This window comes from Leptonotus elevatus, chromosome 6 (assembly GCF_054856555.1).
Source record: "Leptonotus elevatus isolate MCC_2025b chromosome 6, RoL_Lele_1.0, whole genome shotgun sequence".
In the NCBI taxonomy this organism is placed as follows: domain Eukaryota; kingdom Metazoa; phylum Chordata; class Actinopteri; order Syngnathiformes; family Syngnathidae; genus Leptonotus; species Leptonotus elevatus.
Window position 1 is genome coordinate 21,309,659 of NC_141244.1, and position 12,533 is coordinate 21,322,191.

Genomic DNA, 12,533 nt, shown 5'->3' on the forward strand with positions numbered 1-12,533 from the left:
CATCCACACAAAAATAAAACACAATTCTAAAGCATACTTTTCACGGTCGACGCCATCTCGACCAATAAAACGCGCAGTTAACGACCCTTTCATTATGAGTGTTTTGTAACACCTGTAGGTTACTGACTTGTATTCGTTCTAAAGAAAGAAAGTTGCTACGTTTGGCTTGGTAAAACGCTTAGAGATCCACAATGTCTGAGACTAATGATGAAAGTGCACCTGTAATGGAAACGGTCAGTGGAGGAATTTTAAGAAAGGGTTCTGTTTGCCTAATCGTTTGCATTGTTTCATAGAAGGTGGAAGATGTTGATGAGAGGATATGCAAGGTGTCTGAGAACATAACTTTGTGCAACAAAATCCTGGAGGACTTGAAAGATCTCAATCAAGTTCTCAAGGTGAGCCGCTTCATTTCATCTTGCAGATTGCAACTTCACATTTGAATGTTTCTTGGTTGTTTCCCCACAGACGAGATCTCTCCAGGATGTGACTTTGCCGCCACAAACATGACCGACTTCATGCTAAAATAATAAAAATATCGACACTGTTCTGAGACAATAAGGTTTTATTAGTATATTGCTCTTATTTGAGAAAGTTATCATATTACTTTTGTACGAAACGAGCATATGCAAACATTTAACATTATACATTCTCTTTTAAAAAATACAAATCCTTGCATCCATTTGGAAGCACGTACTGTAGTTTAATTTGCCTTATTACATGGACTTGTCCAATACATTTTTTTGTTGCAATAGATCTGCTTCCAAACAGGTGTCAAAAACAGTTGTCATCTGTCAAATTGTAAGATGGAGGCAAAAGGCAGAGCTGGTTAGCCGGCACATTGTTTACCCATAAAGCTCAGAATTGAAAAGAAACGCTGTGTGTATACATTTATAGTCTTTTCTTATTTTTTTAAACAAAGTCATTCTTAAAACAGAATCTTTCATCAACACAATGTGTTCCTTCAATGCAGACTGGTATTAAACCGGTTTCCTCAATAGGGACGCATTCTTCAGCGTTCACATCATCCCCGATGCAAAATATAACTTTTTATATCATCGTGTCGTTGGCGTGAGTGGCAATATATCTCTCTCTATATATTATACCTAACATTTGCAACTGGAGTGATGCATATAAAAATACTCTAAACACGACTATTTAACAAAAGGAAGGAGATATTGTGTCGGGGCTTCTGTGCATGCCTCTGAATGCCTTTACTTAAAAATTGCATAGTTAATTCTTCGTACTTAATGTGAATAATGTCTTCTCTTAACATTTGGACCCTCATAATACTGCATATCTGGAATGGTTCTGAGAGTTTACAGCGTGCACATTTGTAGTCTTTATCGCACATCTAAACTGGCCATTTGATTGGTTCTTGGGAAATGACGCTTATAGGCAAGAAAAACGGTTTGCACGCATTTGCTGCATTGTGTCCTAGCTGAACTAAATCATTAGCAGGAAGCAGGGGATTCAGTTTACAAAAAAAAAGTGTTAAAGTAGGTGAACAAATGTTAGCGAAAAATTAGTGTTTTGCCTATATATATATATATAAAAAAAAAATCTTTTGATGCTTTGTACCAAAATGTACTGTATACATACGGTTGCTATTTAAATCGGGGTGTCTGTGAACAATACATTTACAGGAAAGAAAAAAAAAAGCTTAACTCCGCTCACAAAAAGTTTGGAATATTCAGCTTCTGGGTGAAATTTCAGGATGATCCTAAAATGCATGACCTTTCCTGTAAACATACTATGATTTATACTTTACAACACATAATTTCAGATTCATCCAGAAATTTCACCTGAAAGCAGGACACGCACGACACTCAGGCAGTTTAGAAAATAGCGGGCTGTACAGTAGGTTTCGCACCCCCCGGTTTTGAAATGCTAAAGTTACAGTTGTTGTGTACAAAACTGGTGGTATGGTAACGAGTGCATCAAAATGCAATGCAAAATAGAAGGAAACTGGGACCACTTATGAGCCGATGCGTTCCTGAGACGGCCACAACCCGATAATGACAGTAGTTGCTAGTTGTGGTTTCAGTGAGGACATTAACTCTCGAGGAGCATTTTTCTTCCCGAAGAGGAAAGTCATTCAGTAACGCAGACACACACACAAAAAAACAAAAAAAATAATAAAAAAAATGCATGTGATCGGAATAAATTAATAAAACTCTTCAACTATCATAACGGCATTGCCAGTAGGAAATTAAAGGCTTAAATAAATTACAATGTACAATTTTAAATTAGGTTTAAGTTAGAGGGAAGCGATGGAGCCATTTTGACAAGGTGGCTCAAATCTGAATGAGCAAGAAATCCCATCTTTTGACTAGCGTGTCCACACGTGAAGATTGTGCTGGGAGCTACTCAACATCAGTGCATTAAAACCAGCTCTAAGCATGTGTCGGGATTCTTTCCAAGTGCATTTACAACACACTTGCTCCGAGCCAGCAAAATGGCAACTCTCGCCATTTCAGTGTCTGGACAGCACGATTAGACTGGATGTCATCAGTGACGTATATACAATTTGAATATGTGTATTATTAACAACCCTCCTAAAAGGAAAAAAAAAAAAAAAACTCGTCTACTGCATTTTGCCTGCATTAATTGCGGTTGTCTATTAACAGTGAATTCAACTACTGCAAAAAAGACACAAAAGTTTGTGCAGGTATGTTGCACAATGCCACAGAGAGGAGAATGCACTGAAGGTACGGGAGGTTCAAAAGCATTTCAGGAAAGAGGCGAGGCGTCGCACGCACGCACGCACGCACGTTTAAGGATTGCCTTCGGTGGCCATGCTGAAGTCGTCGGCGACGAGCAGCAGGGCCTCGATGTTGGCGGCCGTCTCCGGGCTCTGCAGCGAGAGGAAGTCTGACACGTCCATGTTGGCCAGCCCGTGCGACGACACCGACGACGGCGGGGGGAACGTCTGGGCGGGGGAGGGATCGACTTCAGCCACCTTGGAGGAAGACTCGGGGAGGCAGCACGGAGATGAGGCGGAGGGGGCGGCGGGATGGGGCGGAGGCGCTTGGGGCTGCGCTGGAGGGAGAGGGAGAGGGAGAGGGAGAGTGGGAGGGGGCGCGGGAGGGGGAGGGGGAGGGGCGTCTGGTGTTTGCTGTTGTGCTGAGGTGGAGGTTGCCAAGCAGGCGTTCTTCTCTTTCACCATGTCCCTGCAGGCGCAGTGACACTGGCACGACTCTTCCTGCTTGATGATGATGACGGGCAGGCTCAGGCCGATCTGCTGGACTGAGCTGCCTGAAAAGACATTTTAGAGGAAGAACATTTCAATTCAGAGACAAAAGGGGAAGATCGCTAAGTCCTGCTATTAACTCATTCATTCATTTTCACTGAAGCAATCCCCTTCGCTCCCAGCTGTTTTATTGGGTTTTGACTTTTTTTGCAAGGCCCACAGAATATTCTGTTCTATTGCTATAAAAACATGGGACCTACCAAAAGAAAGATTAGAGTCTCTTCTTTCATCAGGAAAATAAAAGTGTGTGTCTATCTGTTTCCGTTTTGCAGCAATTAGCATTAGAATAAAGCTAAGTTTCATCATTATTCACAAATCTGTTTTAAACACTGGGGGGAAAAGTATTTTTGCAACATGGCCCTGGTTAATCTCTTATACTCTGCTGCCACCTGCTGGCCGTTTTTGTAATAACTACCATTGCTTCAAGCATTTTCTTCTGTTCTGAGGCTGCATCAAAGCCTTCTGTATGCTCTAGCATTACATTTTTTAAATTCATATAAATACAACTTTGGGAGAATGGTAATATTTAAAATAGAACATATTTATAAGTTTTCGGGAGCAAATGAGTTAAAATCTGCATGAACTCTTTCAAAACCAAAAATGTGTAAATGCGTTTTTAATACTTTGTCCTACTCACACATTTTTTTATTTAAATGCAGCTTTTGGCATGATGAGGTGGCTTAAAGCAATGCTATTTATTACAAAAAACGGTCAGCAGGTGGCAGCAGAGTATAAGAGATCAACCAGGGCCATGTTGCAACAAGCTCTTTTTGTCAGTGTTTTCACCAAGAATGTCAATATTGATGAAGCTCAGCTATAAAAAGAAACAGATACAAATATACTTTTTTTTCCTGAAGAAAGAAGAGACTCTAATCTTTCTTTTGATAGGTTCCATGTTTTTATAGCAATAATAGACAATATTCTGTGAGCCTGGCAAAATCACTCAAAATCCAGTAAACTGCCAGGTGCAAAGGGGGTTTCTTCAGTGAGGTGGATGAGTTAGGGACTACCATTTTCTATTTCTAAAGGCTCATAAATTTAAAAAAAAAAATCTTACCAGCATTGCCTCCCACTGGTATGGCTGTAGTAAAGAACACCTTCTCCACTTTCGTACCACCTTGTGACTGTGAAAGAATATTTGACATGTTGGAATAAGAAGCACAAGAATCAATATGATGAGTCATCGCCGTGTTTCAAACCCACTGCTTGTTCGGGATTCTGCTGGCTGTTGGCGGCGCTGCTCAGGATCCACTGAAGGTTCTGGTCCGACATAACCAGGCCGGGCTGCAGCAGGTTCTGAGTTGGTGCAATGGTGATGGTGGCGGGGCCGGAACCGGAGGCGGCGTTGCTGGCCAAAGGCACAGGTTGAGCTACCGCTGTCGGAGCATCCGAGGTCGCGCCGGCCGACGTGGCCGTCGAAGTGCTTGGCAACGGAGCCGCGGGTGCGGAGATGGGAGGAAGAGGAGGAGGAGGAGGACCGGGCTGGGCCACGTTTTCCTGCTGAAGGAATGTGGACGGCAGCGTGACGTAGTGTTGCGGGGCCACGTGGTTGGGCGCTGGGACGGAAGCCTGAACGGGCCCATCGGGGATGTGCACGAAAGCGGGCGGTTGAGTGGAGGAGGCGACGGAGGTGGCGGGCGCGAGGGCCTGAGAAGGAGGAGGAGCCTCCACGACGGCGGCCGTGTGGGAGCAGGCGGATGTGAGAGTGAAAGAAATCAGAGATGAAGCTTCGGTCACCCTCGGTGGCGTCTCCAGGCCGAAGCGCTCGGCAAGACTCTCTGAGGACGAGAGAGCGAGCGTGGATCAGCAGACATCAACAAAAGCGGATTTTAGCACCAAAAAAAAAAGATTCTGAAACGTCCTTACCGCCAGGCTGGGCTTCATCTTGGCTAACGCTATTTTCAGGACTCTGGAACATGAGCTCAAAGATTTTCACAGGGGTCACATTGTTCAGGTCCAAATTCTGTGCCTGTAATGATTTAGTACACACATTACATTTAATTTGCAATGCACTTTACATTTCAAAGTCATCTCAAAGTGCTACAGATGAGGGTTAAAACCATCACAGTAAATACAACAGTTAATACCATAAAATCTCACAGAGTAAAAAAAATCACTCAATCTGTGGTTACCAAATTTGAAGCAGTTCCACATCAGCGCCGGAATGGCAACCCTAACCTCAAACTTCCTCTACGCTCAATCTGAAAGCAACACCAATTGTGACCATACCGTCGAGCTGGACTTACGTTGTGTAGTTGCTCTCGCAGCTCCGAGTCAGTCGAGATCAAACTTAAGTCACTGAGGCATAGTGAATGATTTGCATCCTATATTAAAAAAAAAAAAAAGGAAAAGAAAAAAAAAGATGAATGGGACCTACTTAATCTGGCAACTTGTCACAGAAACGAAGATGTAACAGTTAGATACGGCGGCTGAATAATATTGTCAGCAACACGACGCGCGCCGTCGTGACTCACTTCGGACAGCGGGTGCATGAGGGTGACGCTGAAGGGTTGTCCCTTGTCGTGACCCCGGATGTGACTCTTCAAACTGTACTGGCTGCTGAACGTCTTCTCGCAGCCGTCGCTTGGACAGTTGAAAGGCTTCTCGCCTGGTAAAAGGATTGATACTGACAATCAGACCGCAAAGTAAGGACGGGATCGTCGTTCATTTCAATCCGACGAGGCTTTGCTTTCACTGATTATCATTTATTTTCTACAAAGACAGATTTTAAAAGAAAGACACAGGCTATAACATAATATACCGTAGAATATTTAATGGTTGACATTAGACCAACACTTTGTCCAAGCGCCAATGAACTGTACTGGTTAAAAAAAAAGAAGTTTGTTTACATTCTGCATAGTATTAAGTCTCATTCACAGCCCCCAATTAATGTTTTTTTCTTGGGGACAGGTGCGGGAGAATCTTCTGCTGCGCTGTAAATTTTAAACTGGCAAACAACTTCACTGACGCACAAACGCCAGTAGATGACATTATCGCCCCATTTTATATGAAATAAACACAGCTTAGAGAGTCCATGGGGAGAAATGGCTGCATTTTGTGCAACCGACTTTTTTCTACTGTTGATTACAGAAGGCAGAAAGGACAGCGAGTATTCTGTCATTTGGCAGATTCGGTGTACATAAACTTATTGAATACAATATCGTGTGGGTATTGAACATTTTTAAATTTTTCTAAAATAGCTGGAAGCGAATAAGTTAAAATTTTACTCATGAAATTCCTTCCATGTACCACTAGAGGGAGCCTGCGTACCACACTATACTGTGAATCACGGCACCGTTGAAGGTGCGATTTGTTCCTTTACATTCAACTAAACTGGGCAAGATTTCACACTGACGAAGAACAATTTGTGGGGAGGGTTGCGAAATTAGTACAAATAACAACACATTTTTAAGTCGGAAACATACCATGGAAAAATTTAAACGTATGCAATAATAGAGGAATTTACTATAATTGAAGGATTGTACTTAATGGGAATCTTACTAAGAAATGTTTTAGGATTATCGTGACTAACAAACACAATCAGATTTCATGCTTGGTACAGTGGTACCTTGCCTTTTTCCAATGTAAAATATGTGATTGAAAGACACGGCGTACCTGTGTGTGTCCGTACGTGGGTTTTTAGGTGATGACTTGCTGCAAAAGCTTTGCCACAGCCGCCGTGGTCGCACCTTGTGAGGCAAAAAAAAAAAAAAAAAAGAAGTCAAAAATGGCTCCTGTTAAATGTATTGCCTTCCCAATATAAATCCATCCCCTCATGAAGATTCGGCCTGACTTTAACATTTGTTGCCATCATGTTTTCTTTCTTCTCAACTGGTACTGCTCACCGGAAAGGTTTCTCTCCAGTGTGCGTGCGAATGTGCTTCCTCAAGTCGCTGAGAGTGGTGAAGTACTTTGTGCATCCCTCAGAGTCACAGTTGAACGTTTTGCCCGTGTGGAGTCTCTGGTGTGCTTTAAGCCTGCAGAGACAATCGAGACAAGTTCATCATGAGTGACACACAAAAAAAAGTACATCTCCTTTCAGCCCACTAATAACATAACATGCAATTAACTCATTCACTCACAGCCATTTTCACTGAAGCAACTACCTTCGCTCCCAGCTGTTTTACTGGATTTTGATTATTATGCAAGGCCTACAGAATATTGGGTTCTATTGCTATAAAAACATTTAATCTACCAAAAGAAAGATTCGAGTATTTTCTTTCATCAGGAAAAAAAAGTATATTTGCATATGTTTCCATTTTGCAGCAAGTAGCATTTGAATATAGCTAATAGGGGTGTTAGAAAAAAATCGATTCGGCAATATATCGCGATATTACAGCGCGCAATTCTCGAATCGATTTTTAAATATCATTTTTTTATGGGAATATTCAACAAAACGTCTTACTTACTTACTTCATCCTTTAAGCATGGAAGAATGTTATATTAATGGAACATTAAGCCTTAATATTTTATTTCAGTGCTGTTCAAACATGAAACAGACTGCAACCTGAATTTTCAAATAAATACATACATTTTCATACAAATCTTACAGTGTACATGTACAAAGTTTACTGATGAGTATTTTCTAAATTTGAGTTTAAAAAAAATTCGCAATAATCAATTTATAGATTCGTATCGGGATTAATCGGTATCGAATCGAATCGTGACTTCGCCAGGTACGAGGCAATTCACACCCCTAGTAGCTAAGTTTTATCATTATTCACAAACCTCTTCAAAACATACTGATGGAAAAAGCTTGTTTCAACATGGCCCTGGCCGATCTCTTATACTCTGCTGCCACCTGTTGGCCGTTTTTTGCAATAACAACCATTGCTTTAAGCAACCTCTTCATAGCCTTCTGTATGCTCTAGCATAACCCCCCCAAAAAAGTAGAAAATACGTTTTTGGGAGTGAAGGACAAAGTATTAAAAACAAAAGTATTATAAGTTTTTTTGAGTTTGAACGAGTTAAGAGACACGTGATTCGCCAACACATAAACAACAAAACCAGTGGCTGTCAATCACCGTGACAAGATTATACGAGATTACCTGTACAAGGTGTTGAAGGCCTTCTCGCAGCCCTGCACGTCGCACTCGAACGGCTTCTCCTTGGTGTGCACGCGGACGTGGATTTTGAGGCTGTACGAGGTGAGGAAGGCCTTGCCGCAGCCTTGCTGGTTGCACACGAAGGTGTACTCGCCGCGGTGGGTCTTCTGGTGCGTGCGCAGGTTCCCCGCCGTGCTGTACGTCCGCGTGCAGCCTTCAAACATGCACTGGTAACGTTTCACCTGAGACACGCGGAGGAAAGGGAACAAGGGTCTTCAGAACGGTGGATTTAAATGAATTGTTTTTCACTGTGAAAAAAAAACGAAACCGGGTGGACTGAATTCACATTTAACGAGGTGAACGGATGCGACTGATAAGCGCGGCCTTGAAAAGGGAACATAGTGACTCAGACAACGTCAGCACATGAAGCGAGCGGGGACAGCGAGGACCACTGTTGCTGTGTACAATGCAGCACATTTATGTCCGTTTTCAAGCGGGACGCCATCAATCTCCTGACTCACTTCACTCATCCACTCACAGCTTCAGGGCAACGGGCAATCTTGACCTGGGTGTCAGTGAATTTTTGTCTTGGGGGCACATTCATCAAAAAGAATGCCTCATCATGAAGCCATGGTCTCATGTGACAAACGCACAGAAAATCACACAATGCACACACATTGAACAAAATCTATAGTACCAAGCATGACTGTGCATACAAAAATAATTCAAAAACTGAGCTATACTAATAATAATTTTTGAATGTCATTATATTGCGCGAGCGTTTTGTTAATCAGTAGCAAAAACAGGAAGTGAGCCATCTTCCTTTTTGTCGTGACTCATGCATGATACGGTTTCGACATCATGTTTCTTTACAAGTTGCAAACACAGGACAGGCAATTATCATCATGTGCATGTATTCATAAAAACATTCAACACAAATACTTTTTCATCTAGTAACTAGAAGGGGACCTTTACAAAGAGTATCACAGTTCTACTTTTTGGGCTAACATTTATTTGTGCAAATGCATTTTGTGCTCACATTTTTCAGTTTTGGAGTACATTTAAGCAGAACGTGAGTGACATAAGAAAATCAGTCTGCTTTCACGGAGGACTACAGACAGCTGACAAAATGTCCTGCAGAGAGGCTGAAATTTTGAGGATTTGGGCTTTTTTCTTCCCTAAATGCTGCAATTGTGATTAAATATGTGGTTATTTGCATTGTTTTTAACAAACACAAGCAATAAATTGATCTGTACGCAATTAATTCATCTTTATACTGTAACTACTTTACATTTCATTTCACTTCACAATTCTATAAAACAAGTGTTGAATAAACTTCAGTCAGTAAATCACAAGTCAGATTCCGACAATAAAACAAATAAATGGGTGGATCGATGACTTTGTGGACTGCATTTCTTAAACACTGAACTTATCTAGACATTATATTAATAAATAAATAAAATCTACATATAAAAAAAAAACTGAAGCACATGGGCCCTGTCAATTGTGAATTTTAGCATATGCCAATTGGATAGTGGGCCGCAAATAACCCTCGAGCCGTGGTTTGGACACCAATGCTCTAAATGATTATCAATACATTTAGTAACCGCTTAATTGTCAATTAATCAATGAATTGTTGCACCTTTTGAAATTATTCATAAGAGAAGAAGGTGTGGCTGTGCGGGTTTACCTCTGTCTGCTTGGTCTCCGGACACTCCGAGTGCAGGGTGAGGGTGGCGCCCTCGATGTTGCGTGGCATGGGGGTGGATCCCGGATTAATGGTGAACTGGATCTGGTCCGGCGAGATGGTGTGGTGCACGTAGCCCTGCGACATGGCGTCCGGGTCGGCCATGAAGGCCAGCGAGCCCTCCTCCTCGTCGCCTTCCACTTCCGTCAGGAAGGTGACGCCATCTTCGTCGGCCCCGCAGTGGCCCTCCTCCTCCCCTTCCTCGTCCAGCCGGATGGGGTCCCGCTCGATGAGCACGGTGGTCCGGTCGTACACGCGGCCGCCCGACGACGAAGGCTCCGCCATCAGGTGCTCACCCTTGTCGAAACGGAGCTTGTCCTCGTCGTCCTCGTCGCCCCCCTCCAAGGGGTCGTCCACCTCTACCTCAAAGTACAGCGGCGCCTCTGTGCGAGGGCCATTTTCGGACATTGTCCTTTAGTGAGGCTCCTTCCTTTTGGCCAAGGAAGGAAGACTTGCACGCTTCACTCTGTGAATGGTTCAATCTGAGGAAACACATAATGGATTTCAATCAGCTCCTGTCAGCTATAATTTTGACAACATAATTACAACAGCCAATTGTGCACTCATTTGCTGGCTCCCATGTCACTCACCAGGTCCAGCAACACTTTTTAAAGCGTTACACACTTAACTCATTGACGGTCTTGGATGTTTCTATTTGTCAAATGAAATCTGACCATTGACTGCTACTGGCATATGAATTCATCAAATATGTAAGGGGAGCTTTTCCCTCTTACAAGGAAGCAAACATGTTCTTGTATAGTTGCACAATGGAGTAAGGTGATCTTAACTGCCTTTTATCCTGGTGAAACTCTTTATTTTGGAATGTTTGGTGCTTATATTATCACAGTGCACAAACTCTGTGATGTCGATCAAAACACTTTAAATGGCTGGAAATATGAGTAACTCTACCTTGAAAACAAATGGCAGGGAGTGATTAGTCACAGTTATGAGCTGGAGCGGGAGTATGGTGGCCCCAAGTGGACAACACCACCCCCACCTTCCATGCACACTTTATTGTTTAATAATGCAAAATTATTCACAGAAAGAGCAAATATGTTGTTGTAGTAAACATCTCAAATTTAGCCTTTCACATAAATCCGTATACATCTCAAAAAGTAGCTCTCAGTTTTAAAAACATGGTGACCCTTGTACTAGAGTGACATATTCCTTAACCAAAAAATATGATTCTTGTAGAGTGCAATCTTCCCTTATTAAAACATTTGTTTGTTGCTGTTTTTAGCAAAGAGATGACATTTCGAGGCACCACTGCACAACAAACAGTAACTTGTAATCACAGGAAATATAAATACATAAATAAAATACAAATAAAAAGTGGAAGTTTCACATTCGTGAAACCGAAGCATAGAAATACTCCAAAGATCATCACTCACCTTTGAAACGACCTCACAACTGCCCTGTCATATTTTTGGAGGCTTCATCAAAAGGCGACCTAACGTTGAGCCGTTAAAAATACACAAACACACAGTCGTCTGTTTATCGTGGAATAATCCCCAAAATATTCACATCGGTGGGTTATGTCATGATTTTTTTTCCCAGATGAGGGGCTCAATTAGCATCACCGCCTCGGATGCAATGCTAACAAACCTCTACAAATATTTTCTTTTTTTTTAATGTAACCGTTAATGTGTCTCGTTGTATCCTACCAGCCGTGATACGCAACAGTCAAATTACTACGATTTAATCTGTACACATACAGTCCGTCTATTTCACATGCAACACCGACATGTAAGATTAGCTTTAGCTCGGCCACCTAACGTTATAAGAGGTGCTAGCAGCTAGCTTAGCTCAGATGCTAATCACTTACCGTTTTAATGTCGACAGCTGACCTCAAAACTCTTAAGTCTTTCCGACAAGCAATTTCCATGTGATAACCCGACACACTAGCTTTTCCCGACTCAGAAACCCGGTGGCGCCGTTAAACGGATTTAATTTACCTGAGCCGGATTTTTGTGGTTTTATATTCCCGTGTTTTGGGATGTTTAGCACCGTATAGCCTCCCGAGGATACAAAACAACGTCAAACGCGTAGAAGTATTCCTGGTGCATTGTGGGTAATTTGGACAACAACTGGACACAACCGCTCAGCGTGTACTCATTTCGAAACTGACCGTGTCATTTAATTTCCGTTTTTGATTTTTATTATCACTCGTTAATTTTTCATATAACTTAGTAAGGCCTCCTTCAAATTGTTACAATAAAAAGTTAAAATACTGGAAAATAACACTGTGACAAAAGTTTACAAGATATGCATTTTTGAAGTGAATACATTTACAGTAGATATCACACTAATACTAATAACGTGTTGCCTTTTTGTAAACCTTACACCTGTGCACATGTGATGTAAACACACAATTTGTAGCAACTCTAGAAATACATTTTTATGCGTTTATTTGTGTGCAGTGAGACACTTTTAAAAGTCATCAAATTAGTTAAACCATGTCTGTCATAGTACCAAAACTGATCTGTGAGAG

The 12,533-nt window shown here is 41.9% G+C and overlaps 1 protein-coding gene and 1 long non-coding RNA gene across 5 annotated transcripts; one reads left to right on the plus strand and one right to left on the minus strand.

The window, feature by feature from the left end:
* The first annotated feature begins 105 nt into the window (after positions 1–105).
* On the plus strand, positions 106–931 carry LOC147172718 (uncharacterized). The gene is made up of 3 exons (XR_015095427.1): positions 106–233; positions 294–395; positions 466–931. It is a non-coding gene; the product is annotated as an uncharacterized LOC147172718 (long non-coding RNA).
* Positions 545–12,093, minus strand: mtf1 (metal-regulatory transcription factor 1). 4 transcript variants are annotated; one of them, XM_086079224.1, is made up of 12 exons: positions 11,998–12,083; positions 11,434–11,492; positions 9,986–10,524; positions 8,299–8,537; positions 7,096–7,227; positions 6,866–6,939; positions 5,725–5,858; positions 5,497–5,574; positions 5,117–5,219; positions 4,454–5,028; positions 4,308–4,374; positions 545–3,255 (listed from the first exon to the last, which is right to left on the minus strand). In XM_086079224.1, the coding sequence occupies exons 3-12, from the start codon at positions 10,448–10,450 to the stop codon at positions 2,774–2,776; spliced, it is 2,349 nt and encodes a 782-aa protein (XP_085935350.1). In that variant the 5' UTR covers positions 10,451–10,524; positions 11,434–11,492; positions 11,998–12,083; the 3' UTR covers positions 545–2,773. The 4 variants fall into 4 exon arrangements, with proteins under 4 accessions (XP_085935350.1, XP_085935347.1, XP_085935349.1 ...); XM_086079221.1 differs by having other exon boundaries at positions 11,868–12,083; XM_086079223.1 differs by lacking the exon at positions 11,434–11,492 and having other exon boundaries at positions 11,998–12,093.
* Between the last annotated feature and the right edge of the window lie 440 nt (positions 12,094–12,533).

Bases quoted from the DNA above. Each gene is read 5' to 3' on its own strand.
- mtf1 (XM_086079223.1), bottom strand. From the start codon at position 10,450: ATGTCCGAAAATGGCCCTCGCACAGAGGCGCCGCTGTACTTTGAGGTA. The intron at 8,538-9,985 runs GTAAACCCGCAC...CGCGTGTCTCAG, and splicing joins CGGAGACCAAGCAGACAGAG to GTGAAACGTTACCAGTGCAT. The intron at 5,859-6,865 runs GTACGCCGTGTC...TCCTTTTACCAG, and splicing joins CCACGTACGGACACACACAG to GCGAGAAGCCTTTCAACTGT.